Below are 26,675 nucleotides of genomic sequence, written 5' to 3' on the forward strand. Positions count from 1 at the left end.
GGAAAACTAATAGCCATTTCTGGCTACCATAAAAATAGCATTTTGGAACTTCAGGCTACAGATAAATGTGGTAGATACATGAAAAAACTCTCAGAAGGTGCAACTGGTATTTAACCACATGAGAAAAAAGAACACCACACTGTGGTCAATATAACTATAAAACTTTAAGGATGCTTACATTATGATTGTCTGAAATACTCCCTAAGTCCAGAATCATTGAACAATACATGTACGCTGTGTCTTTAACACAGATTTTGTTCCCACCTGTGTGTTGTGGCTTATCCTGCTCTGTACTGCCCAAATCTGCTGTGCTTCTCCTCCTTAGCACTGGTGGAATGCTGGTTGTTACCACCAGTCATTTCTTGAAAGTGCATTGACCTCTTGCTCAAAGGTCATCATTATTTTAGTGTGGTGGTGGTACCAGGATCCTTTTCTTAGAAATATGAAATATTCAGAACGTATTGCTCATCTCTGCCTAAAGCTCCAAGACGTCATGAGTGTTGATGCGTTGGAATAGGAGTTCTTTTCATGTTATCCAAAATGTTTATCACAGCAAAGGTTGGCATGCTAGAATTGGCCAACTGGCATGAAAAAAAAATTTCACTTTCTTGGGAAAGTGTTATCACTTTGCTGCCTTTTAGAAACTATAGTTGTTTTCTGAATTACAAGTGGTTTGCATAAAGAACATAAATTACTGTGCTCTTTATCACTGCTTACTGTATGACAAATATACAGTCCAATTTTTCAAGTGCAGTGTCTTGAAAATGAATGTGTATTTGAAATGAAAACTATTTCAGTACTTGAGCATCCTCCCTCTGGAACAGACTGGATAATAGCATGTTCATCACCTTAGGTTATTTTAATATTTCCTGAAGCCTGTACTAGGTGCTTTCTATTTTCTTGTCAAAACATACTGAAAAGAAAATTATTTTTAATAAAGTACAGTAATCACAGTTGTGATCACCAAGTGCATCTTCTCTTGTCAGATTGTTTCTTCCTACTTGCAAGGATTTGCAGTTACTTAATGTTAAGGTTGCTGTGCAATCCGATGTTGAGAAGAAGAGAATGGAATATTTCATTTCTGACAAAGATCACTGGGTGATACACAACATCCTCCTTTGCCTCCTAGAATAGTATCACTGTTTAAAATGAGTGCTGCTAGAGTTGGCTGCTGAGAGATTTCATTTCCCCCCTCCCAGTATTTCCCTGCTGTCTTCCATGGCTGTGGTGCACTGGAAGTAAAGCACCCATAGGTTCTGTTTTGTCTGTCCATAAATGTCTGCTGGAATGCCATGCCAAATTCCAACCCTGAGAGATGCAGGGCAGTATTAATGTTCATTTCTAACTGGTCCTCAGGAGCTGGAATTAGTCTCATAGTTTCTTAGGTTATGTGCCTTTTTGGTGAACAGCTGGTGGATAACTTGCTTAGCTTTGGGTAAACTGAGGTCCAATATTTAGCAGAGAAAATCAGTTGTTTTACATAGGCACTGGGAGCTTTCAGAAGTAATAGCTGAATGATTTTTTTCCTAAACTGTTTCTCTACACCAGGTTTTTTACTCAAGTCACTCAGGTCTAAAATAAGTGATGGACAAATCTCAAGAGATTTGGTTTCATATCTTACCCAAACATTATCCAAGCTAAGTAAAGCTCTGGAGTCTGCATAACTGAGCATGAAACCTCAGAAGAGCAGACTTTCTCATGAGAGTGACAGTGTTTCCTGCTGTCTGGAAATACCAAGAAAATAGCCTTTCTTGTGGTATTTTGAAACTTTAGAATCTGGACGTCACTGTAAACAGAGGAAAGTGAATATGAAAAATAGCAGTTTTAAAAGCAAACAGTTTTTCAGTCTTGGGTGTAAGGGCTCCTTTCAAGTTTTTCAGGGAAGCTATTAATTGATACTGTAACTCTGCATCTCAAAACAGGTGATGTAAATCTGAAACTGCAAATTCTGGTTATTTTGTTCTGGGCATTGCATAATATTGTGAGGCACTGAGTGTTTCTCCAGTCAAGGAAAGAAACAGCTATTGTATCCTTCCCTCCCTTTTATATAAATATGTTACTAAGCACTCCACTTGCAGTACTTCTTTGGGAGAACATTTTGCTTTCTTCAATCACTGCTTCAAGTGTGAAATTTACCTCAGCTTCAGAACCACAATGACTGTCTCATGCTATAGAAATCTAGTGAAAATAATCTTAATGATTACATTATACAACTAATGTATTGTTAAAGATGTTATGGTGGTAAATAACTGTAATGCTGATTCATACATAGGTTTATATGGCAACTCTAGATGTAAGCTATCCCTGTATTTAAAAATAGAGTTACTCTTCATTTTGAATTTTGACAGTGAATCAGTGGGACTTGAGGAGAGATTTACTTTGAAAGTTAAAGATGGAAAAGTGTGTTTATCTCCATGTTCTTTTGACACTGCAAGATTTACAAGGTTTTTTCTTTAGTCAGTCCATATTTAGTAACTTGAGCAATGAATTTTCCATCCTTGGTTTTGTGTGATTAATCCAATTTCGCACTGTTAGCAAATACCAGGAAATATTTCTCAACTTCCCTCTGTTTATTTTCACCAAGATTTTTGTTCTTTGACAGGTCCTCACAAAGTCTTAGGTCTCTCTGTTTGTACTGGTGACGTGCTGCAATTAGGGTTACCCATAAGTATTCATGCATGTGTACGTTCACTTTTAAGGCCCCAAACATTTATCATATTGTTAGGGATAAACAAATTGTGTTCTACCACTTGCAAAATCTGGATTTTTATGGCTATGTTTGTGCTCTTTCTAGGATTTTCTTCAGTTTGCCGGTCTTTGGGGTTCTGAATTGCCAGGAACGTAGTGTAAATTGAGAGAGGGTACTCAAGTGCAATACTGTTTTCTTGATAGCTGTATCTGCTAAATTCATGACTTCTTATGCCTCTCCCCCTCACAGTTGTTATTGTAACCATCTTTCACAAAGAGCTTTTGTCAGTTTTGAGATCTGCTTCCGTTCAGAGACTAAGGTTTTGGAAGCATGAAGTTCCAGAAAAATAGGCATGAATATGCATATGCATATACATATAGTTACTTACTTGATGTAAAAGTACTTCTTTCCCACATAGAAGTATTTTGCAGGTGTTTTTGTACTTTTTCCTTTACTTACCAGAGATTGACAAAAATAATTTATAAGCAGTTTAAAATGCATTTAAAGATCATAATGTGTTCCATACTTCAGTTTTGCATTAAAATATTATCATTAGTTACTCAATGCAATTAATAATAACCTGTATTTATATGCACTCTGCTTAATTCAAAGTAATTGAATGTTCAAATTAAGAATGTGTTTGCAAAGAGAAACAATTCTGTTAGCTAGTGCTGGTTTTCTGCAATTCTCTTGTCATAAATGGGATTCAAATAATGCAAGAAGCAAAAGAAATCACTGCAGAAACATAATCAAAGTGTCAGTTTTGTGCTGTATTTCCATATCAAGCTAAAACAAACAAAAAAAACCTCAGCTATATATGCATACTTAACAGTGGAGGTGCATCTCTGGGGAGTGATCTAAAATGAAAGGACTATCTTTTCTTTCTTGCATTTAAGAGTCTTCACTTCCAATTATTTTTCTAACTATATATTAGCTGTTTTAATTAAAAGGTGATGATTCACCACTTTCTAGCCACTGAGAGCATTTTTATAAAGTAGAGATTTAAAAATAGTAATGATGTAGGCTATTTTACTATTACTCTGGGCATTTGGAGCTGTAGGAATAAAGAAAAAGTTGTTTTTGGTAATTTTTTGTTCAAGGGTGATTCAACCTCTTTGCTTGCTAACTCTAATTTTCTAAGTCTTATAAAACTTTTTTTTTTTTATCTGAGCATAAAACAATGTCTGAAAATTATGTATTTGCTTAGCTGTGTATTTATACTAGTGTTTGTGTCAAAACTTCATGCTTGTGTCTTCAAATGTATGCATATATATATAGATAGATAGATAGGTGGAGGTGATCTCATAAAGTTAAAATAAGGTATTTGTGATAAATATATTCTATTTAATGATTTCTTAATTCAGCAAGTAATTTTGACTGCTGCCTTTTCCCTAGGCTGGTATTCCTCTCCATCATCACATTTCCTTTTGGGGGTGGTTTTTAATTTCCAGTCTCTAAGTAACATTAGCAGAAACATTGATGAAATGTTTCTTGAAATTACTTTATCCTCCTTTTTGTCCAAAATATCTCTACACTCCTTGAAGATCCAACTGCATGACATGCTCAGTCTTCTCTGTTCTGGATTTCAGGTCTGATATATTGAATTTTAGATGGTCAGAAACAAGGATTGGGAACTTTTTTTTACATTAAAATAACATTGTATGCTGATGGCAAGCAGAGTTCCAAATGGTCTGGTGCATCAGACATAGGAAAAAAGTTTAGGTGTAATGGAATTGTAATTGCACATAAGCAAATCTGTGTTCATATTTTAAAAGTTTCTCCACTCCTATGTAATATTATGCAAAATGTACACATCTTATGCTGCCAAAAGGAGTCGTTGTGACCAAGTCAAGCTCTCAAATGTGGGAAAATGTCAGAGCTGGAGTTCTTGCTTTGCCACAACTTGGCTTAAATGTCCACATCAGCCCCTAGTACAGAGGGCCTGGCAGGAGTAGGGGCTGCCTGGGACAGTCAGCCTTTTCCATCTGCCAGGAAGGAAGCAAAGATATTAACCCACAGAAAACCAACCAATAAGTCTTGTGATGAAGCGAGTTTGTTGGCATCAGTGGAACCAGAAGAGCTTCTCAGTGTGTGTGACCTCCCCATCGATGAATGTATTTAGGTGCTTTCAAGGTAGTGACCCAGGAACGTGGCTGAATTAGTGCCCAGACTCCATGCCAGTCTCCTGGCTGGATGGGTCAGGTCTCCATCTCTTGTCTCTGTTTGTGTGGATGTGTGGGAGCCAGAAAACAGAGAGTACTGATTGACTTGAATTCAAGTGATTCAAAGCAGCATCTGGTCAGAGGTCAGATGTGGTGTTTGGCCTTGTGTCAGTGTCAGGCTCAGAGCTCACCATCCCCAACTTATCTTCCCTCATTTTTCATGGCTTCTCCTTTCTCAGCCCGCTGCCAGACGTTCCTGTCTTTGCAGAGCTCCAGCTCAGCAGCATACCAGGGCGCTCCCCTTCTCACTTCTAGGAAGCCACACTTCTCTTGCTCTTTGGCCTTTTGTTAAATTTTATTTTGACCCTGGGTGACCAGGTGGCTGCCGAGCTGTGGCTTGGCCACACGTGGCCCTTTCCAACCCATTGGTGGCTGCGGGGCCGTGGGCGGGCCGGTTCTGGGGGCAGCGCCAGCAGGAAGGATGGAGCCTCCGCAGGGACCCCAGGCTGTGCAGTCAGGACAGGAAGGAGGGCAGGGCAGGCTGGTGTGGGGCACATTAGCTCAGCAGCCGTGGCAGCTCCTTTCCCACGGCGACAGCAATGACGACTGCCAACGGAGTGTCATCTTCCATGCAAAAAAGCACCTCGGTGTGCTAGCTGTAAGCACTAACCCAGGGGACCAAGCTGCTAGAACAGCCTGAAACTGCTGTTCCCATGCACTCTGAGTAACTAATGCTGCTTTCAGCAGTGACTGAGGAGCTGTCTCAATGCTCCAAAAAGGCAGCAAGGCTCTCATTCCTGTCTCTATAACAGCAGAGCTCCCTGGAGGTGAAGCCTAAAGACCATGTGTGCCAGGGGAAGCTTACCTTTGCTCTGTGCCACCATCCAGCACTTCACAAGAATTACAGGAACCTCAAGTGGCAGGCAGTCCCTTAAATTATTTGGCATTACCCCTAAGTACCCGATCCATCGGGGCAATTCAGAGTTTGATGTCTAAGAGCCCTACACACCTGCAATTACTTAAATCCACAAAATTGTACCCGTAGGTATTTGCAGGCACAAAAATGTTGGCATAAAATTAGAGGCCATTTCCTAAAACCTGTGCCGAAATTTTGATGATATGCTATATGAGGGGTTGTTATTTTGAAATGGATTTGTGGAAAGCAATTGAAAATCTCCAGGCATCCCATCTGTGTTTAAAGTAGCAACAATAACAAAACTTTAAATTAGCATAGGAGATTTAAGACATTTCAGGAAAACATTGATTAAATCTGCCAATGAAATGAACGTGTTTGGCGAGTGACCTAATTAGTGTATGCTTGGTTCTTTTTCACTGCACTGCTTACCACTAATTGCTGTTCTGCTGGTCTTCTCCTGACAAGTAAGAAAAAACAAGGATGAGGGATTTGTTGAGGAAATAGTGACATTCAGTTTTAATTCATTTGAACCTGCTGCCAAGCTTAATTATGGAACTGAGAAACTGAGACCGGGAGGCCCCCAGCCATTTAGGTTATAGGAGACGGAGATGTTTAGTGTCTGCCAGTGTATTTGGGTAGCACTTATTGCAGCTAGCTATAAACTTGAGTTTGCTGATGCTTAGCTGTTTTCTTTCCCCCACAGGTAAAAAAAAAAAAAAACAAAAAAAAAAACAACAAAACATGCTGGTTTTATTTTTAAAATTTAATTATTTAGCCCTAATGGCATCAGGCCAGTACAAAATTACAGGCACTGTATTTCTTAAAGGAAAGGTTTAACAATTATTCTAGATAGTCTTGTCCTGGGTTTCTCTGTGTGTGTGCTTGCATGTAAGAGCTTGTAATATGTCATTCTACAAAAAAAACTCAGGATCCTGGAGGACTTGTAGCATTGGAGTGCTAAAGTCACCCTCAGTCTAAGTACACTTGAGGCAAGGGGTTCATGTTAGTGATAAGTTCAGTTCCCATCTCTCAAAGCAGCAGGGGACAGCACAACTTTCCTTATTTGTGTTTGGAGTTCTTAAAGGAAAATGTCAGGATGCTTCAGGAATAAAGGGGAAATAGTTTTGGTTTTGGTTTCCTGTGGTGGTGATGGATTCTTGTGAGCACAGTTTGAAGGTCCTGGTTTAGAATCTGAGTTTGTTTTTCATGATGTTCTGCATAAAAACTTGGGGGGGCTGGGGGGGGGGTGGGGCGGAATGTATAATCCATTGACCAGAATGTTTACAGGGCAGTGAACACACAATAAAAATGCAGGGGAAAGAAGAAAAAAAAAAGCTGTGGAATTTGAGTCTAGCAGAGGGACAGTCTGGTGGGGCTTGCACTTGTTTTTAAACGAGGAAAAAGAAATGTTTTCTTAGAGCAGTGTCTGATTGGCAGACCCTGATTGGAATTTCATCCCGTGGGATGATTCCAACCATTTTCCTACCTTTTCCCAGGAGGAACCAGGGAACAGAGCAGGGATAGATGCTGGAGCAGCCAAATCCAATCACAGTGCACCTGCCAGGGGCAGCCACAGCAGCCCAGTTCTGCTGGCGGGGAGCACAACCCACTTCAGCCACAGCCTGGACAGGAGGGAGTGACTCTCAGCACAGGGAGTCTGGGGCTTCATTTACACTTTGGAGAACACTGGAGAGGATGTTCCAAGACCCAGTTTTAGCTTTCGTGAGGGCTAAATTTCATCCATCCAGACAAGTAAATAAAGAAAAACCAACAAAATCCCCAACACACAAAACCCCAAAACCCAAACAGAAAAACCAACACTATTTAGTTAGTGCCTGAGACACAAAAAAATGAAGTGAGGCTATAAACAAATGAAATATTTTAGTGTAGGTCGCTAATGTAGACTATAAACATCTTCGTGGAAGAACGGAAACTGTACAAAAAGGCATCATGCCTGGTTTTCTGTTATATAGCATTGCAGGGTTCTTGTAAGGATACTTGAATGCTGAAACAGCCTGGGAACTTGGCTTCCCTTGTGGCAGATTGATGTTCTTTGGACGGGTTTTCAGCCATGAAGTGATTTTGTCCTGATGTTCTGTGTGTGGTGGAGAGATGTGTCAGGAGGGGGGGAGGGCTAGAAAAAGATACTTGGACTGGAAATGAGCTTGAGGGAAGGAAAATTAACAGCTTTGCAGTGAGACTGGGAGGAGTAATACTAGAATGCATAATGGGCAGCTAAAGATGTGGGGTTTTTTTTATCTTGAGACTCCACTGGATCTTTGATATGGTCATATTGCCCCTTGTGCCTGCTGAAAAACTTCTTGGAAGATATTAATGGTTTTAGATATTATGGACTGATATTACTCTTCAGTGATTTACTATGATAGATATACCTGATATCTATGATACAACACTGGAATATTCACACATTCTGGTTTTTATTAACAAGCAAAACTAAATTAGATGTGAATAACTACTGTGCTGTCTAGAAAGTCAGATTAAAAATAATTTCCTTTCTATTCCTTCATGCATGAAACCTGCACTGTACACTGATGCTAAATATAAAAATCTAACTCCATTATCTGTTTTAATGACAATGTTAAAATTACTTTTGCACTTTTACCTCTTAATTTTTGGGCATGGAAATGGTGAGAAATAAAAAACAATTTCATTTCCTGAGAAGATCACCTCACTGTCCTAAAAAGTAATTTTCTCAGTGTTTGATCCAAGGCATCCCATCACTTTCCAAGATGTTTCAGATTTCCTGTTTGACAGCTCTGGCTTCTTGTCAGAATCTCTCATATAGAAAATTAGAAGTTGCATCTAATTGTATCTCCTACTTCCTCCCAGAAGTTTCTCTTCCAGAGGGCAAAGGTATTGGAGAAATCCAGGGAGGAAATTTGCTTTCTTGTAGCAAGCTTTTTAGTTCAAAGCAGCATCAGCTTTATTGCTGCTCTGCAGTGGGAAGAGAGCTTGGATAGCACTGCAAAGGAAAATGTGATGTAGGACAAGCTGATTTAAAAATGGCTTGCAGTAAAAAGGGAAAATCAAATGAAGGAATCAGAGAAGGTCAAACACTTCTCACATCCCCAAGTTGATCAAACTCTAGTGTTTATTAGATTTGTTATCACAGTGGCCCTCAATCTGTCAGTGTCTGTATCACAGTGTCCCTCAATCTGTAGTAATCAAAAAAAAATCTGTAGCCCTATCAAAAAAAAATTTCCCCAGTCCTCCCAATGAAAATAAACCCTCCACTAAACAAACCAAAATAGAAAATTGAGCAAAGAAAAGAAAGGTTCAGATCTTGACTTTGCTACAGAATACTGGTTTTCACGCTCTTTAAGTCAGCAGTTTCTTTAATAATTTTGTCTGTTTCTTTTTTCTTATTTCTTTTAGTTTTCTTAAAACTTTATGGATGAGATTTAAGCCAAGAAACAAAAACATCCAAGTACACAAAATCCTTTCATGATTTGACTAAACCCTACATTAAGTAATCTATGCAGTCCAAAATAATAATAGAGATGTTTGTAATTTCAGAGGCAAGGTGATAACAAGAACACAGTCTTATACCTAGATTTGGTTCAGAGAGGATGGCAATGAAGTCTCCTAGGAGTAGGAAGAAAGGCTGGGAAAAGAAATACAAATGGATACAGCAGGAAATCATATCTGTGGTTGCCTCCTGTAGGATGTGTATTGACCTAGTAAATGGAGATGTCTGCAAAGAAGCTATAAATATGCTTGTGCTAATATTATTAAAGCTTTCAGGCGGTTCAGTTTCATCCATATGGCTTTCCAGGGAGAAGCCAAAGATGTGGCCTTTGGCCACAGCTTGTCTAAGCAGCACATGCCTACCTGCACTGTAATTACTTAATAAGATGTAGGGGTTTTCCCTGGATGGATTGTGAAATATATGCAGCTGCCTAAATAGGTGCTTGGTGAGATTTTTAGATCTTCCTAATTCGGTTGAAATCTTTATGAGCAAGACATTTAAATGCTGTTGAAGGTCAGAGAGAGCTCAGTGCTTTAAAAGTTGTGAAAAGTCAATTCCTTGTCTTCTTACCCCTGCTTTATGTCTTTAGGAAAATAAAAGTAACTTTCAGAGTTTTTGCTAGCCAGTAGGGATAAGAGCACTGGGCTTGCTTGAACACACCAGTGTTGCTGGCTAAAGGAAAAAAAAAATTGAAGAGGGAGGAAGAGAAGATAGGAAGTGACTGGCTGATTAATATACTAAACTAATGCAAATACTGGGAGTAAGAAAGCCACTTAACAGCAGATGATTATCCCTTGCCAATCCCTAAGATCTAACCTCTAACCTGCTGTTCAGATAATACCCCAAAGCAATTCCTGGCAGAGATCTGTCCCTAGTTCCAGCAGAGAGATCAGTGAAATGAAAGGAATGTGGTTTAACCAAAGCTGAGACTGCTATTTCACCATCTTCTAGAGCTATCTGGCAGTTGCCTGTAGAGCATACTTGGGATTTCTCCCTGAACTGGTCCCACCTGCTGGAAGGCTGCTCTCCCTGCCCCTGCACACGTGGCCACAGCTGCCACATGGACTCGTTGCCCTCCTCTTCTGAAACTTAATATTTGTATGGCTTTAAAGGACAGAAGAAGGAGTGTTTTCTCATGAGACCAGCCATTGCAAACTGTAGCTTTGTCTGCCAGGAAGATCCATTATTTTACCTCCTCTTACGGAAGCGATGGGGCAGGACTCCAGAGCACTGAGAATGTGTGCCTTTCTGCTGCCAGGGACCTTTAGCCTGTTAGGACAGACAAACACCTGCCTACACTCCCCTTCTGTTGCGTATCTTCTGGCACTTTGAAGCTTCAGGTCACTGCATTCCCTTAAACCCTACTATGTTCAGGAGAAAAGATGTGACAAGTAGAGGTGTGGTGGCAGTGCTGCTGGAAGATTATGAGGCTGTGAGAGAATGGAAATATTTTCCTTCTTTATGAAAATAAAATCTTTGTCTGTGCTCATACACATGGATAATACTGAAAATCTATATTTATCTTTTTATTCTCCAGGTTATGGTTTTGTAGATTTTGACAGTCCTGCAGCAGCACAGAAAGCAGTAGCATCTCTCAAAGCAAATGGCGTGCAGGCGCAGATGGCAAAGGTAAGAAGACCTATGTAATTGCAGGATTATTTCAACTGTTGGGTTAAATTTCCAGGGGTTTGTTTTGCTCCTGTTTTTCTTAAGGTTTTGCATTGCTTATTCCAAAGATTCATGAATCCTTTGGCTCCAGCACCTTGTTCATCCCATGGTTTGTCTGTCTTCTTGAGAGCTGTGTCTCCTGTAATGGGCTCTGCTCTGACTCCCTCTCTGCCCCTCTGACTGGAGAGGGTTGTAAGACAGAGCACCGAAGTGGAAGAGTATTGGAAATGCCTTTTGCTAAGTACTGGGTGAAAGAATTGCCTTTTCTTCACCTTGAAGTTGTCTTCATTTGGTTCTTTTGCTTTGGAAAAGTTAGTCTTTTCTGATGTGCCTGGTGGCCTTCTCTGAAGGTGTGCTTGAGCATAAGGAAAATCTGGTTGATCTGCCTAGGTTTGGCTTGTCCTGCTTGTTGAGTTTTTTTTTTTATTTTGAAGACATAAATGAAAGTGTAGAAGGTTGCTGAAAGAATAGTTGCTAAAGGTTGTCTGGAGATGATTGGCATCTGTTCGCAGAGGCTGCAGGAGCTGTCACGCTGGTCTTGGAATTGTCCTTCGTCCCCAGGCAAAGGGGCTGATGGTGAGACAGGGGTTATAGTAATGGCCATCATGAGGTCCAGCTGTTGTCTTCTTGAAGGAGGAAAAATGTGTCTTTGGCCTCTAGACTGTGTCAGACAGCAAAAATAGCTGTTGTTTTATACTTTAAAACTGCCTTGCTTGAGAATCACAAAAAGCACTTAATATTGCCAGATTTAGTCTCTCTAGAAATGATGGTGTCCTAGAATCTAAAATAGTGAAAGCAAACAGGTAATTACAAAAAAGAGGGAAATCAACTAATAAACAGCCCTCAGATTTGAAGATTTCTACTTAAAGGAATGATGGTGGTTTAAACCTTTGTTTTTCAATGATGTCGTAGTAAAAACATAATTTTGTTTTGGTGTATGTGTTTGGTTTTTTTTTTGTTTTTTTTTTTGTTTTGTTTTTTTGTTTTTACAGAGAAAAGTAATTGCTGGTAAATGAGTCTCTTTTGCCTTCTACTGAATTGCACTCGCTGTGCTTGAAAGAAACTGGATGTCAACAATGTATTTCTGTTTAACAGTGTCCCACAATGCAAGTTAGGCTGTTTTATTGGTTCTTAGTGTTTATTGGCACATGGTGATAAAAAAACATTTGCTTCAAACCGGTAAAAGATGGTAAGCTGAAGAATGTGAACTTCTACTAAGGATTTTGCTGTTTTATTTCTCAGATATACAGTGGCTCCTTGTTAAAATATAGGCAATTTGATACATTAGTCAAGCTGTGGAAAATAAAAAACAATGACAGGAGATATGTTTTGTCCTAATGACTGATATCAAATAGCCCTTTCTAGAAAGGAGTAGTAAATCTATATATAAATCTATAAAAAAATCTAAATCCATATAAAACTGTACAGTTATAGATTCAAAATTATAGATCTTAACATAGGATTGAAAGATAAATCTATGCTTGGGGTTGTCAGGATTCAGAACAATGAACAATTGCAGTACTTATATTCGTGGAAACACCAGAAAAGATGGCGACTTAAAACGTTGTGGTTTGGATTGTTCAATATTCAGGGACTAAAAGCAAAGCCTGATGCTTTCAGAGTGCAAAGAGCTGTACCAGCCTTTGGTTGGTTTGTTTTCTGGGGAATCTGTGGCAGGAGCAATTTTCTGCCCTGTGAGATTTTGAGGCGGCTGGTGTGTACAGATTTGTTTGCATAAGACTGACTGTATTTTTATTATTTAGCCATGGTGCCTGGAATCTCAGATAGATTCTTTTTAGTGTGCTTGATAGCTCAAGATAAATATACAACTGACTTTTCTCATCTCTGAAAAAAATCTAAGTATTTAGAAAAATGAGGTTTCAAAGGAAATTAAGATGACTCCACACAAAGTACCTTGCATTGCCGAGAAGACAGGAGCCTGGGAAAACAAATCTATTGGAGAAACATGTTAGTTCTTGTATATGTTGGAAACCAAGTTGCATAACAGGACTGAAAGACAGCATTACCTGCCAGTGTTGGAATTAACAGCGAGGGCTCAGAAGAGGCTTGAGGAAAAGGGCAGAACAATAATCCAACCTGCATTTCTGGAAGTTTATCAAGAGCAGTTTCATTTCAAGAGTTGCTTTAATTAGTGATGAATGGTGGCTTTCAAATGAAATCTAAATAAAAAGAGTTAAGGCTGAAGAAATTTCCTAAACCTTTTGTGTGCCATGCTTTCATAGTATCAGTGTCCTTTATCTTTTACTCTGGATTGCAAAGCAGTGAAACTGCCCTATGTAGAGGCCAGAGAGGAGACAGTCTGTAACCTGTGTTCAGCAAATGTAAAAAAAAATCTCAGTCCAGCTATGGATGCTTTTGAGTAAAGGTGAAAGAGGCATTGCCAACTCTTTCTATGTACTGGCCTTCTTCAGTAGTGAGAGAAAATATGCTGAAGTGTTGGTATTGTCTGTGATGTTTTCCTGGAGAGAGCTCTTGCTCGGAAAGAGTGGTTCTTTCTCAGTTTTAACACAACATAATTTTTCTCATAGAAATCCAGGAATCTTCTTTGAAAAACAAAAAGCAGAGCTGAACCCCTGTCCGTGTTGGCTAGCAGAAGTATCTTGTGGATACTTGAGTAAAATATACTCATTTTATCGATGCTAAAATACAGCCACCTCCCTCTTTTTTTATAGAATTTGGACAGCATTTTGGCTGATTTTGTTTCAGAGTGCTGCCTCTGGAAGAAGGTTAAACTCTAGTGGATTGATGCTCCAAATCCCATCAGTATTGGAAAACTTGTTCTGTTGAGGCTAATACACCCCATAAACCCACAAAGGGAAAAAAACCCAGCTGTTAAACATGTCTGAATTTCTTTTCTTGTTCTGGTTTGAAGCAGGCGGGTGAGGATTTGGCCAAGGGAGAGAAACAGCAGTATGTCTGCAGAGGTAGTGCTGGCAGCTGCGGAGATGAGGTCTCATGTGGGACAGGGACACACACAAGGACAGGAACCACACAACCTCCCACCTACAGGAGAGTTGTGTGTGTCACTTGCACTCAGGTGTTTCACCTGGCTTCTTTTGCATTTCTCTCTCAGAGAACCAACACAACCACTTCTGCTGTCCTATGTTCATCTAAGTTGTCCATCTTTTTCAAAAGTGCCTATTAAGCATTTCATTTATTGAGAAGAATTAATGCTGTGGAGCTGCTGCGGGATATTTTCCTAGCTGGCCTGGCTTACTTTGCTGTGTGCTTCCTGCGTGCCTTTGGACATACAGATTCATTTGTGTGTATGTACTTGGTCAGGCTCATAGAGTCCAGGTGTTTTTTTGGGCTTCCTACTTCATTTTTGTCTTTCTACTGAAAATGGCACAACTGGTTAATCTCACAGGAATTATTGATTTGGTTGTCTTTTTATGCTAGGGATTACAGAAATGTGACAGAAAAAAAACACTGCTTATGTGCATGATTTATATATCAGTTTAGGTTTTTCCAGATGCTCCTTTCCTGCATTTCCTAGAAAAATATTATAGACAGAATATGGAAAATTAATAAGGAGAATCCTAGTAATATGGGAGTTGGCCCAGACAAGTAGGAAAAGAAGCCTAGTACACATGAAAAATGTATCAGTGTTCTAATAAAATCTGTAGACACATCTATTCTTGGGATTTGCAATAGTCCTTCACTTAGAATTACACATTCATGAGGACACTTCCTAATCTACTTTATATGTAAGTTTTAATGATGCCAAAGAGTCTAAATCACCTGAAAAAATCAATATAAGTCTGCTGTCTAAATTTGAGCTTCTGAGCCTGTGTCAGACTGCAATTGAACTGTGCAGTCAGTTTATCCCTTCACAGACATTTGAGGTCCTCTCTACTATTTTTTATTTCCAGTTCTAGTCTGCTGTAAGATTGCATAATGTGAAAGTTCAGGCAAAGGTAGGTTCTTGCAGAGTACCTAATAGCTTCTTTAATACCTAGCAGCCCATCAAAAGTGTTGAAACAAATGCATTCACAAAGGAAGGGTTTTCAGCCCTGCTTTTATAAAGATTAAAAATGTATTTGATCTTGTGTATCTTTTCTGGGTTTTCCTTTTGTACATATAATACATTTAGACATCCTCAAGACCCGAGTGAAAAATGCAGATATTGAAGGAATATTTAATTAGCACTGGCATATGTCTAAGTCCAAGGAATCATTTCTTGACTACTTTGCTGCAGTAATTGCCATCCAGAGAGTACACTGCAGGAACTGGTTCTGAGAAAGGGCTGTGCCAGCAGGCTCTGATGTGTTTTCCTTCACAAGGGAATTGCAGAAAGTGATTTTCCTTCTTGTGTGATATTTTTCTCATCTTTCCATCATGCAGAAGCTTAAATACAAGGAGTAATCGCCATCTAGGTGAAAGAAAAAAGGGAGCTATTTCCCACAGAACAGAGCCAAGAACAAGAGCTTCTAAAGAGGAACAGAGAGCTGGTTGCTGTATAGTTAAATAGGCAGATATTCTCCAAGAACCAAGGAAGAGGAAATCCCACAGAAGAAAATCTTATTTATTTTCCAGACTTTTGTGTAGGTTTTAAGCATTACTTTGGTATGAGTTAGCTGACCAAATAAGTTTGTTCTGTCTCCTTATTTTTCAGCTTCATAGTCTCTTATTTTTCAAGTACTTCCCCTTTTTTCCTCTGTCAGACTCCAATACTCTAAAGTGCTGATCCTTAAAATGGAAACACTCTGACAAAAACCCTTCTTTCCAATGTTTTTTTAACGTATTTTGATGAAAAGTTTTGTTTGTTTTTGCAGTTTAAAAATTCATGAAAATAAAAAGAATGCTCTCCATACGAAATATGAAATAAGGCCTATACACATAATACACTGGTTTCCTAACTCATGATTGAAATGTCTGCAAATTTGAGCTAACAAAACATTGGGATACTGGTTGGTCAAATTTTTTGATAATATTTTTCGTTAACAGCCCTACTGGCTGAGCTAACCTTCCTTTTGAAACCGAAGTGGGATTCTAGGAGTTTTAGTGCTCAACATTGAAATTGTCAGGCTTTGTTTTACTCTTTAATTATCCCTTCCCCAGCAAACTGTTCTATGAAGTCTAATATTTGTATCAGTGGTTTACAAAACGCTGTTTTCATTAGCTGCTGGGGCAGGAGCTGGTGTCCCTGGAAGCCTCGCCGTGCTCAGCAGTGTAGGAGAAGCTGAGAACATGGCTGTGCTGGCCACCTTCCACGTCGTTTCTGAATGAATTGCACAGCCAGGCGTAGGCTGCTGCTGCTGCAACAGTTGTCAGAGGCGTTTGGCACAACTCTTGTACGTGTGTGGAGCACTCTCCAGTGAGCTCTCCTCTCATCTTCCAAAAATGTGCACCCTCTCTCCCTGTGCTCTTGCACATATATACCATATTGGTCATACTGGCTGACCAGTACTGACCTGAATTGATAACAGTTCTGGGTTCAATGAAAATGGAAAGTTACAGCTGGAAAGAAATGACAAGTAGTTCAGTTCAGGTTTGGAAATTACGCATGCAAGTATCTCTATCCTTTGATTTCTTTTACCAAGTCAGCCATACCAAAGGTGTCCTGCAGAAGAACTAACTGGAAGTTCCAAGTTTCATGTACTGCTTGTTATCAAAGTCATGCTGTCCTCATCCTCTCTTGCCTGCTTACCTCTGTTTTTCATAAACTATCTTTTCCTCTTGGGATGGGGAATCAGTTTCCCAGATGGAGCTGGCCTTTAAGTGTAGGTTTTGTAAATATAGGATACTTTTCCATTTCCTAAAGGATAATAATTGACAAAACAAGAGCATTAACAAGATGCTAAATTATTTGTTTGTATTAGCTTTTAGTTAAAAATTTCTTAGGAAGATATGCCTTTCAAAACCTGGAAGGTTTTTTTGTGATTTTTTTATTTTGTGTGTGTGGGGGTGGGGTTTTTTTTTTTTGTGTGTGTTTTTGTTTTTTTTTTTTGTGGGGTTTTTTGTGGTGTTGGTTTTTTTTTTTGGTGTGGTGGTTTTTTTGGTGTTTTTTTGTTTGTTTGTTTGTTTGTTTGTTTGTTTGTTTTTTGTTTTTGTTTTTTTTTTTTCCCCAGATGAAACAATGTCTAAGTTCAGGATTCAAATCACAGATGTGCCAGCAAACTTTAAATTTTAGAAAATCTGCAGTAGCAGACAAGTGTCCCATGAGTGTCCTAGATAATCAAGACTAAAGCAATGACCAGCTTTGCACAAACAATGATAGATTGGGGTGATAGCAAAGATACATGACATTAATGGAAGGACTTCCTAGTCTTATATAGCCTTCTAAATTTTATGCTTCTACTTGAGAACTGTATGGTAGCCAGTGTGAAATGATCTTAAGATCCTTTTCTTGCTTTTAGATGTGCATTCACAAGACAATATAGAATGCATTAGCTATCCTTGAAAGAACATCAAGTTGTCCTGTGGGTACTAAAGTCCAGCAGTCCTTTCACACTTGCATGTGTTTCTTCTAAAAACATGTCGATCAGCCTCAAGGAGGGTATGCACATTGACAGTATTTGAACCACACCTGCCAAAATTATAAACAGTAATTTCTTTGGGGGTTTTCAGAAGTGCTTAACTTGACGTAATTCTACTCTCTGAAAGTGCATGGAACTTTACTGTTGGCCAATTGAGAGGAATTAGGTCAGTACTATGTTCCTTTGTTCCCAAAAATTGTAGTTCAGCATCTTTCTTAACCACTAACTTAGCTTAGAAAATCTTACAGCACACACAGTGATGTTTATTCTCTAGCTATCACCTCAGAGAGACCTCACCATGGTATTTTCCTTCCCTTTTCAAGTGCTGCTTTAGTTTCTAGACTTACTCGATTTTTTTTAAATACTGTAACTTCATCTAACATTAAAACATTCCTCTGCCTTTGAAAATTAAAATACAAACAATCAGTAAATATATCCACCTCTGTGCTATTAATGCTTTGCACCACAGAACAGATGCTGAAAGTGAAAAATGTAGCCAACTTTTAGGCTGAAGAATAGTGGAATTACTGGGTTCTTTTCGGGTTATGAACTTCAGCCAAACAAGAGTTGGCCTTTTTTCATAAATACACATTGTTCTTGACTTTTCTCTGGCTTGGAGCACATTTGAATTGGTAATAATACAGCTGAAATCCACAGCACTTTGGCAGTCTAAGCTGGGGAGAAGAATGGGGCTCCCTATCTTTAGCACTCACATAGCTATACATCTTGAAAGCTTTCACACACTCTTTGCAAACCCTTTATGTTTGCAGAAGAGGAAATCTGAGTCCTGCAAATGAGTTAAACACTGGAGTCAAATTAATTCTTTTTTCCCTCCATACTCAGGAAACTCCAAACGCCCCATGGAGGAGTTATCTGACCACAACTATGCAGCTTGGGAATCTGCAGCTCAGACTGAGCAGAACTATGTTCTAAATTCAGTAAGCACAGCTTTACTCACCAGGAAAAACCCAGTGTATGCTGAAATGATCAAAAAACTGTGGTTTTAGAAAATATTACTGTGGTAGAAAATGGACGTAGCCTTCCTTTCAGTGACATATCATTTAATTATGTTCTTCTGTAGATTGGCCTGAGGACATTGCTTTTGTAAGGTGAGAAGCAAAAATTCACAGTATCTAGCATGGTGATTCATGTGACCACCAGCAGGAGGATAAGTGTGTGCTTTTTGGGGTACCGCTTAGTTCGGATTGAGACACGGCTTCAACAAAGCAATGCAATTTGTGTGAAACTAGGCCACTTTCAGATTTGGAAAGCAGGTGTGCAAACTTCAGCAGCATTTCTTCTAAGTTGATGTGAGTGCCTGTATAACAGCTCATCAGCCTGGAAATACACAGGTGCACACTCTACCAGTAAACACAAATCTACCAGTAATATGCATAGATATTCCCTGTGCAGCTATGCATCCCTCTCTGAATATCTAAATGTTACTGTATTAGTGAATACTCTGCTTGTTATTTCTTTATTAATTACTGTCTTCCATTCAACCAACGTGTCTGAGTAGTTTGGCTGTAATCTAAATAAATTTTGGTTTAGATGCAGATTTGTTCACTAATGAATGATAATTTTTGTCAGTATAATAGGAACCTCTATTTTTCCTTTGTATAAACATATGAAATTAGGCTGTGCTCATGCTACATGCAACATACTGAGTCATAATGGAAGCTCACTGAATTTTTTAGTCCTTTCCCTTTATATATTTGTGCTCGGAATAGGAGATAATGATGACATGAACAGCTGAATTCTATTTGTAGTCATGATAAATTTGCTTTCAAATTAAATATAAGAGATATAAGGATGTAAAATCCATTCTGGCCCTATCAGACCAGAATAAAGTTCCTTCTGATATCAGATTCTCTTTCTGATAATGCACTATATCATGTGCCAACAGAGGAGTACAAGAACCAGACAAGCATCTGAGGATACTTCCCCAGAGCAGTCTCTTAGCCTCTAGCAATTTGCAATTTGGGATTTCTTCAGCTTGTATTGAATAGTCATTTGTAGAACTGCCTCCCCATCCCCAAATAAACAATTTATGCTGCCTGTTTTGCATTTAAAATTTTGGCAGCACAACATCCAGCCATAAGAAATTCTTCAGTTTAACTTCATATTCTTCAAAGATCCATCTCCATTACTTGCTCTAGACCTGCAACATAAATTTCATTGATTGCTTGCTAATTCTTGTATCAGGAGAGACAGAAGGCTTTTGTTCCCTATAAATGCTTTTCATTGCACTTACAATTTTATAAAATGCAATCATAACTTCCTTTAATCCCTGTTCTGTTTCCAGTTTTAAGAAAGATGTGCCAGGATGTGTGTGGATGTGTGTGCGTCAATAAGGATGTGGTTCTTAGAAGCAAGGAGCAGTTGCTAAGTAATGAACGTGAAGCATATTAAAGTGGCTTTGTAATATGAGAGCAGAGCTGACAGGAAGCTTAGAGGGTCATTTTATATCAATATGTTGGAAATGAGGCAAGTATTGCTAATGCTGTGTAGTGCTGCAGCCTGGGAAATGGGAAAATGGACACAGAGAGGACACAGTACATTTGGCTGGTATCAAGTACTTTGTAAGGCAGTCCTCATTTTGCACAAGGATAAATGCACATATTTGATTAAACCTAGGAAGATCAATTTTTAAAATAAGAACTGACAGTTTTAGAAAAATATACCCCAGAAATAATAGAAGTGTTAAAAAAATGTAACAGAGCTATTCCTTTGAAGCAGCAAGTGAAGTATAACCCCAAGTACAAGGACATGTGTTCAGTGTGTCAAAAGGAAATATACCCAACTCCCCCATCTCTTTATAAATAAGGCATTATAAATAACTGCCTTATTGTCTGGAATTGTTTGGTCACAACTTTCCTTAAATATTAGATCAAATTTGTATCTGTCATACTGATGAACAATACCTGAAGCTGATGCCACCAATGGATCAATAACTTTCCAATTCTTTCAGCGGGCTTGAGGACTTTATCTTTTCCAGGGGCTACTGAAGCATCCCTGTGCGTTTTGTCTTGCACCCACTGCTTGGGCTTGATGTGACCAGCAATGCTGCAGCACATGCCTTCATATCTAAACCAAGGAAAAGACTGCAGCAGATGTCATGCTGTGCAATGAATACTTATTTAGGAGAGATTTATATTCATATTCTGCTTTCTCTAGAGCTCATGGAAGAAAATATTAGTCATTTTATTAGTCATAGTTCAAAATGGTGGACACATAGAAAAACCTAGGGGCCCTAAATTGCCAATTCCTCCACTGTGTAGGAAGATGGAATCTTTCAGTGATTCCCAAAGGTACACGCTGAGTACGTCTGGGAGAGTTACGCCTACCAAAGACACCCCTTACACTGCCTTACTGGAGGTGCAATGGCTATTTTCTCTATTGCTTCTCACAGCTTTATGCTCTCAAAAGGCACAGAGAACAGTGAAAACTTTGATGAAAGCAGCTGTAAAGGCATTTTTATAGTTGGAAAAATTGGACTTCCCCCGTGTGAACACATAGTTAGAATATGGATATGGTATTTGGTAGGAGGTATATTTTTGCCTTATTAAAATGGATGCAACTTTGTTTATCTGGATGCCAGTAAGTAAGTGGAGTGTGTTCAATGATTACCACTTGTCAGTCATCTTCTATCCTGATGTTCTTACCACAATTCAAAAAGAAAAAGAGATAGTGAAAAAATATGTTCGTTTCTAGCAAAAAAATTGGAGTTGGGATAATTAAGGCTTGGTGCTAGAAAGTTTGGCCTTGAATTCCTCAGAACAAGTGAACATACCTTTCTAGTAGTTGAGACTGAAGTCTGTGTCTCAGACGTCACTTCTTGCAACTAAATTATTTTTGGTCTTTAAATTCAGTTGGTAGACAGGTAAAGAAAGAGAAGATGCCTTGAAGAAAGGCTTCCCCATCTTCAAAGTTATTTTTGGCACTTTGCTACCTCACTAAGTTGATAGATGATCCTGTTGCAGTGCAGTATCACAGTTCTGTCTCTCTGTGTATGGACGTACAGGGTTTTACTCGATGCATGCCTAGCTGATAAGCATTCAAGAAACTATATTTATATCAATGTATGCCTACATTTATAGATGATAATTTAGAAATATTAATGAGAAAATTTTATTATATAATGAGAGTCTTGCGAGTAGCGAAAAATATTGCAGTGGTATTTTCATAATATGTGCTGTTGGAGTATGACTATTTGCTAGTAATACCTCTAAACCCTGAAAATAAAATAGAATGTGTTTTTTTCAGACATGTGCTGTAAAAATAGGAAGGAAATTGGAGGTAAATTAAATCTTGGTCATAATCAGCCAGTGTTTTTCCATCTGTCAGCAAAACCTGGCAAAAAAACTCCAATACAACAACAAAACTGTAAACTCTGAGACAAGATTGAGTGATTTACTGTCTGCTTTAACTATGCCTATAGCTTGCAGTAGAGCTACACAGCCTCAGGGTTTCCCAAATATTTCCATAACTTATTTGTCCATTTTGCATAAAAGGTTATGATCCCACCATTTATCTAAACATTTTTCTAGTCACCTACTCCAATTATAGCTTGTTATGGAAAGCCAGGACTATCATTTATATGTCTGTGTTGCTTTATTATAGGGATGTAGCATAAAGCAGCATGGAGTCAGAGAAGTGAGGGTTTTTACAGTGTCTTAACTTCCAAAAAATCTTTTCCCTTGCTTAAAAACTGTTCATCAGTGAAAGGTCACCACTGCTAATAGCATGACCTAATTCACTTCAGCCTGCCTTCCCACTGCATGGCATATTGGACATGGTAAAGTCATGGGTTTGGTAAAGGAGCCAGAACTGATCCAAACCAGGTTGAAGTCTGGCTGTGATGGGGTTGCAGTGGTCTTGCTGCCCTGCCCTCTCTACTGAGGTTGCTGGGCCTAAAGTAATGGAAATGCTTCCCTTTCAGAATAAAATTTAATTAGCTGAAATACATAATGGCTGTCTTGTATGATCAATCTTCTGAGTCTGCTTGAACTCAGACTTCATATGTTAAAAAGGAGTGTTGGATGCAGACTCTGCTTTGCTTTCCTTGAAGTTCAAATTAATGGTTTCATCTTGCATGATTACATTGTTGCATGCTATTTACTTCTCTTGAGTATATAAGTAATTTCCAGATTGGCTTACAGGAATACCTTGAAGAGACTCAACATTTTATGCCAGTGAGCAATTAGATTGGTTACAGGGGTTACATTGGTTATTCCTCTAAGTGACTGTTGTCCTGGCACTCTTTGATCCCAAGACATCTGGGAAGCCTGGTGCAGACTTTCCTAAAGGATGTGGTCTGAAAATATAGCAACTTAGGCACTTTCCTGCTGGTACTTTCCATTTAGTACTTTATCTGTTATAGTGGGTTTTACTAAAGGTTTCTCCATTTCTTTGTTGAGAGGTCCTTTGAATCGGTGTAGTAGCTGAGACCTGAAACACTTTATACTGTGATGGAAACCTCCCACAAGACAGCACTCTCAAGTCACTTGGTTTTAGTGGTCCATAGATCAGATCAGTCATGGAGTAATAGATATAAACACTATTTATTGCCTCTTTGCTGGTATTTCTTTGATAACCCATTGTGTTGGTCTTTAACTTAAAATATTAAGTTTTTAATAGTAGTATTTGACTTGACAAATGTTTTTACTTCTGTAATGCCCCCCTTTGTTCCCATGTAAGTGGAGTCCTTTCACTTTTCCACTCTAGTCAATCCATACAAAGCATTGGGAAAGCAGAATGATACCACATTTGCATCCTTCATTTTGCTTTATGAATAGAACACATTCTATTTAGGGTGTTCCTACACACTTATCACAATCCTGTTGCAGTTTTGGATCTGAGCTGGGTGGTGCTGTTTCAACAGGCAGACAAAGTCTCTTTTCTGGGATATTCATAGTTATTCTTGTATTATTCCACTGATTGATAGTGTTTTTCTATACCTTTTCTATTTAAAATCCATCTTTCTTAAATCTTGTTTAGTGGAGCTGTATGCTATTTTTCAGAGTCTGCAGTGCTGTAATATGTATACTTTGCTGCCTTTTAGTCAATTGATAGGCACTGTGGAGTTTGCATTAGAGATTCTGATTTTTAGCAGGTGTATTTTTTATTGTTTTGCATATTCCATTGTTTTTAATTTCATATTCTATTGTTTTAATTGTTTTGCATATTCTATTGTTAAATTTCATTTGCTCAGTTGAACTTCTGAATGCCTTACCAGGTCTAGATTCAAATGCAGATGTTACATTTTATAAACACAAGTTTTAAAATTATGTCACAAGTGTTTGCAAATCTTCACAGCTGAAGATCTGTTCTACAGCTTGTCTTTAGTGAGTATACCAACTGGTTGGCTCTTTAACACCATAAATGTGATCCCCCCCAAGTATCCTGAGTTGTGCTAGGAAAGGCTTAGTGTCCCAGAGCTTAATTTCTAGCCATGTATAATTCCAAAAATATAGTAAGCCAAATAGGAGATATAGAAAGTAAGCTATATTTATGTATTTCTAAACTTTAAATATTTTCCAAAATGCTGCATTTCACAAAAAAAAAAAAAAATAAAAAGAGAATGTGAGAAATTAGCAATAGGGGATAGATGGGTTTCTAACATATTAAATCTTGGAATTTTTGCCCCATGAGAACATTTACTTCAGTTATGATAAAATCTCACATTTTAAGTAATGAGTATTAGGTTCCATGAAATTGATTACCTTTTTTTTTTAAAAAAAAGCAGCCACCACAAACTCTATTATCTATGCAGATACTTCACAGCTAAATGGTTTAGCATGAAGATAGGATGGTGAGAAATATAGGCCTAAGTTAGAGAGCCATAAGAAGCAAATGAGTTCTAGTTCTTCTTTCATGTTTTTGGTTGTTTGTATTGTGGTATTTCTTTTGTTTTGGTCAGAATTGCTGTTCAATAAATACTGTGTAGAGGAAAACCTTGAGATGTGCAAAATGTTTGCTAAGAGAATGATCTAATCTGTTCAAATTGGTACTCTGGAGAGATGCACTCTTGAGATATATATCTCTAATATTTGTTTTAGACAACTTTGAAATCTTGCTGTCCCAGTATAAATATCCAGATGACAGATACGTATACAAATATTTTTCAGGGAATCAAGTTTGGTTGTTTTAAGGCAGAACTTGATTTTTGTGAGTAAGAGCTCAAATCTGGAAGTTTGGATGACTCAGATGACCCTCAGCCTTATTGTACTGCCATTTCTAATGTTTAAAAACAAGATTGCTCAGAGTCATGTAGCAGTCTTTTGTGTTTCTGAAGTTAGTATATATATAGACATATGTATATATATAGTTTATATGTATATAAAATATAGACCTATATTTTGGACACAAAGCTAACACATATATTCAGCTGGCAATAATGAATATAAAGGCTTTTGTTAGAAAGCTTTGCTGGATTGTTTCAGGATTTTGACAGTCTTGGTCTCTAGCTAATATTCCATCTGTGTAAAATACTTCACTGTGTTATCTCTGCCTATTATTTTATCTTGCAGAAGAAATGGAATGTATTGAAGTATTTTGTTCAACAAATGAACTCTGTTGATATTTTAATTTTAATTCCATTCACACTTTTTCTTAGTTTTTGTTTTAGAAAAAATAATTCAAGGTAGTATGTATTAGGCAAAAAAACCTCAAATATTTGATTTTGTTGTTCTTGGTCATCAATAATGTAACTGCCCTTCCTTAATATATTAGGAAGAACAAAAACAACCAAAAACTTTTTTCTTTGAGAACAAGCAACAAACTTTAGTTTTTACCCTTAGTGATATGGTGCAAGATTTTATTCTGGAAGAATTTAGGAATGGGAGTCAGGTTTGCCTTTAAAATTCAAGTCCCAGAAAGAGGAAGATAACCATATGAAATGATTCCACAAAACTTTTGTGTCTCAGTGTAGGTCCTCCGTGCCTGCTGTGGATAGTTTGAAGCCTGAAGGCAAAGCTGAGATAACAGAATTTTTCCCAGATGTCAGCTTGGCCCATCAAGCTGAAACCAAAATCTAAGCATCTGGCCTTCTGGGCAACTCTCTTTATCAGCCACAGTCAGTGATGTGCACTTTGACCTGCTGAATCTATGAACCACCTCCTCTCTCAAAAGTCTGAAGAGCTGAAAGGAGGTGCAACTGAGGCGTGTTGGGACCTAAATCATAGCTGAGGTTCCATCCAGCAGTTTCTTAAAAAACCCCTTCCAAAAGACAACCACAACGAATTTATATAAGCAGTATACATTAAGGCAAATATTTTAGCTGTTTTAAGACAGCTTATAATTTTTAAAACCAGTCCTAACAAAGTAAAAAGGCACAATTAATGTGCTTTCTTAAAATTAGAAGTCAGTAGCTTCTCACATTATGCCGAATGTAAGAAAGAAGCCATTGTATCTGAAGCTTTCCATCCAGTGCCTGTTATACCATTACAGCTTGCCCTGTTATACCAATGCAGTTTGCTATTGCAGTCCTGTGTTTGTTAAGATGAAACTGTAGCATCAAAAGTGTTATTAATTTCTGCTGTTCACTGTATGTATAAAGATTTTATTTCTAGATGCAGAATGACAGATTGGATCAAGGTCCATCTGTGTAAAACTTGCAAGGTCAAGACACATAAACAAATTGCGTCATAATAATACATTGCTGATTTATCCTTCCTTTGTAAATGATAAATTAAACTGAAATTGTTACATGTATTTTCAGAGAAAATATTCATGTGGATGGATTCTGAAAAATGGTTGATGTGTAATAACCTGGTTTTGGATGAAAGTCCTGCAATATGCACAGGCCTGTGATGAGTAGGTCATGAACCTGGCTTAATGGTGTGAATTAGTAAATAATTAATTTACTAAATATGTGGTTTCAGTTAAAGGTAATGCACTTATTTAACAAATGTAAGGGGTTTTTTTTAAATTTAGTTATTACCTTCTTCTAATTCCATTAAATGCTCATTACCTGAGCACCAACCCTATGCATAGTTCTGTGGAAGTTACAAATTAAAATCCAGTGCTTGAAGTGAATAAAATAGTTGCCATAGCAGAAACTATTAGGGTGCCTTGGGCAGAAGTTGATTTCAGGCATTATCTCTGGTTTTGCTGGTGTGCATGTGCACGCCTGCCTGCCTCTCGCATGCATTCAGGGAGAGAGCGATGAAAAGGTCAGATGTGGGCCATGGATATGATCTCTGTTCATCTCGCTGTGCTGATGAAGTTTTGTTGATTGAATGTAAAT

The 26,675-nt window shown here is 38.2% G+C and overlaps 1 protein-coding gene across 13 annotated transcripts in view; it reads left to right on the forward strand.

The window, feature by feature from the left end:
• The window catches only part of RBMS3 (RNA binding motif single stranded interacting protein 3), a 703,116-nt gene that overhangs the window by 431,712 nt on the left and 244,729 nt on the right, over window positions 1-26,675 (forward strand). For all 13 annotated transcript variants that reach the window (XM_031503883.3, XM_085573225.1, XM_085573232.1 and 10 more), the window contains one exon: window positions 10,795-10,886. In XM_031503883.3, coding sequence (XP_031359743.1) covers window positions 10,795-10,886 — 92 coding nt within the window. The remainder of the gene's footprint in view (window positions 1-10,794; window positions 10,887-26,675) is intronic.

The sequence above is a fragment of the Lonchura striata genome, chromosome 2 (assembly GCF_050655825.1).
Source record: "Lonchura striata isolate lonStrDom1 chromosome 2, ASM5065582v1, whole genome shotgun sequence".
NCBI classification, from domain to species: domain Eukaryota; kingdom Metazoa; phylum Chordata; class Aves; order Passeriformes; family Estrildidae; genus Lonchura; species Lonchura striata.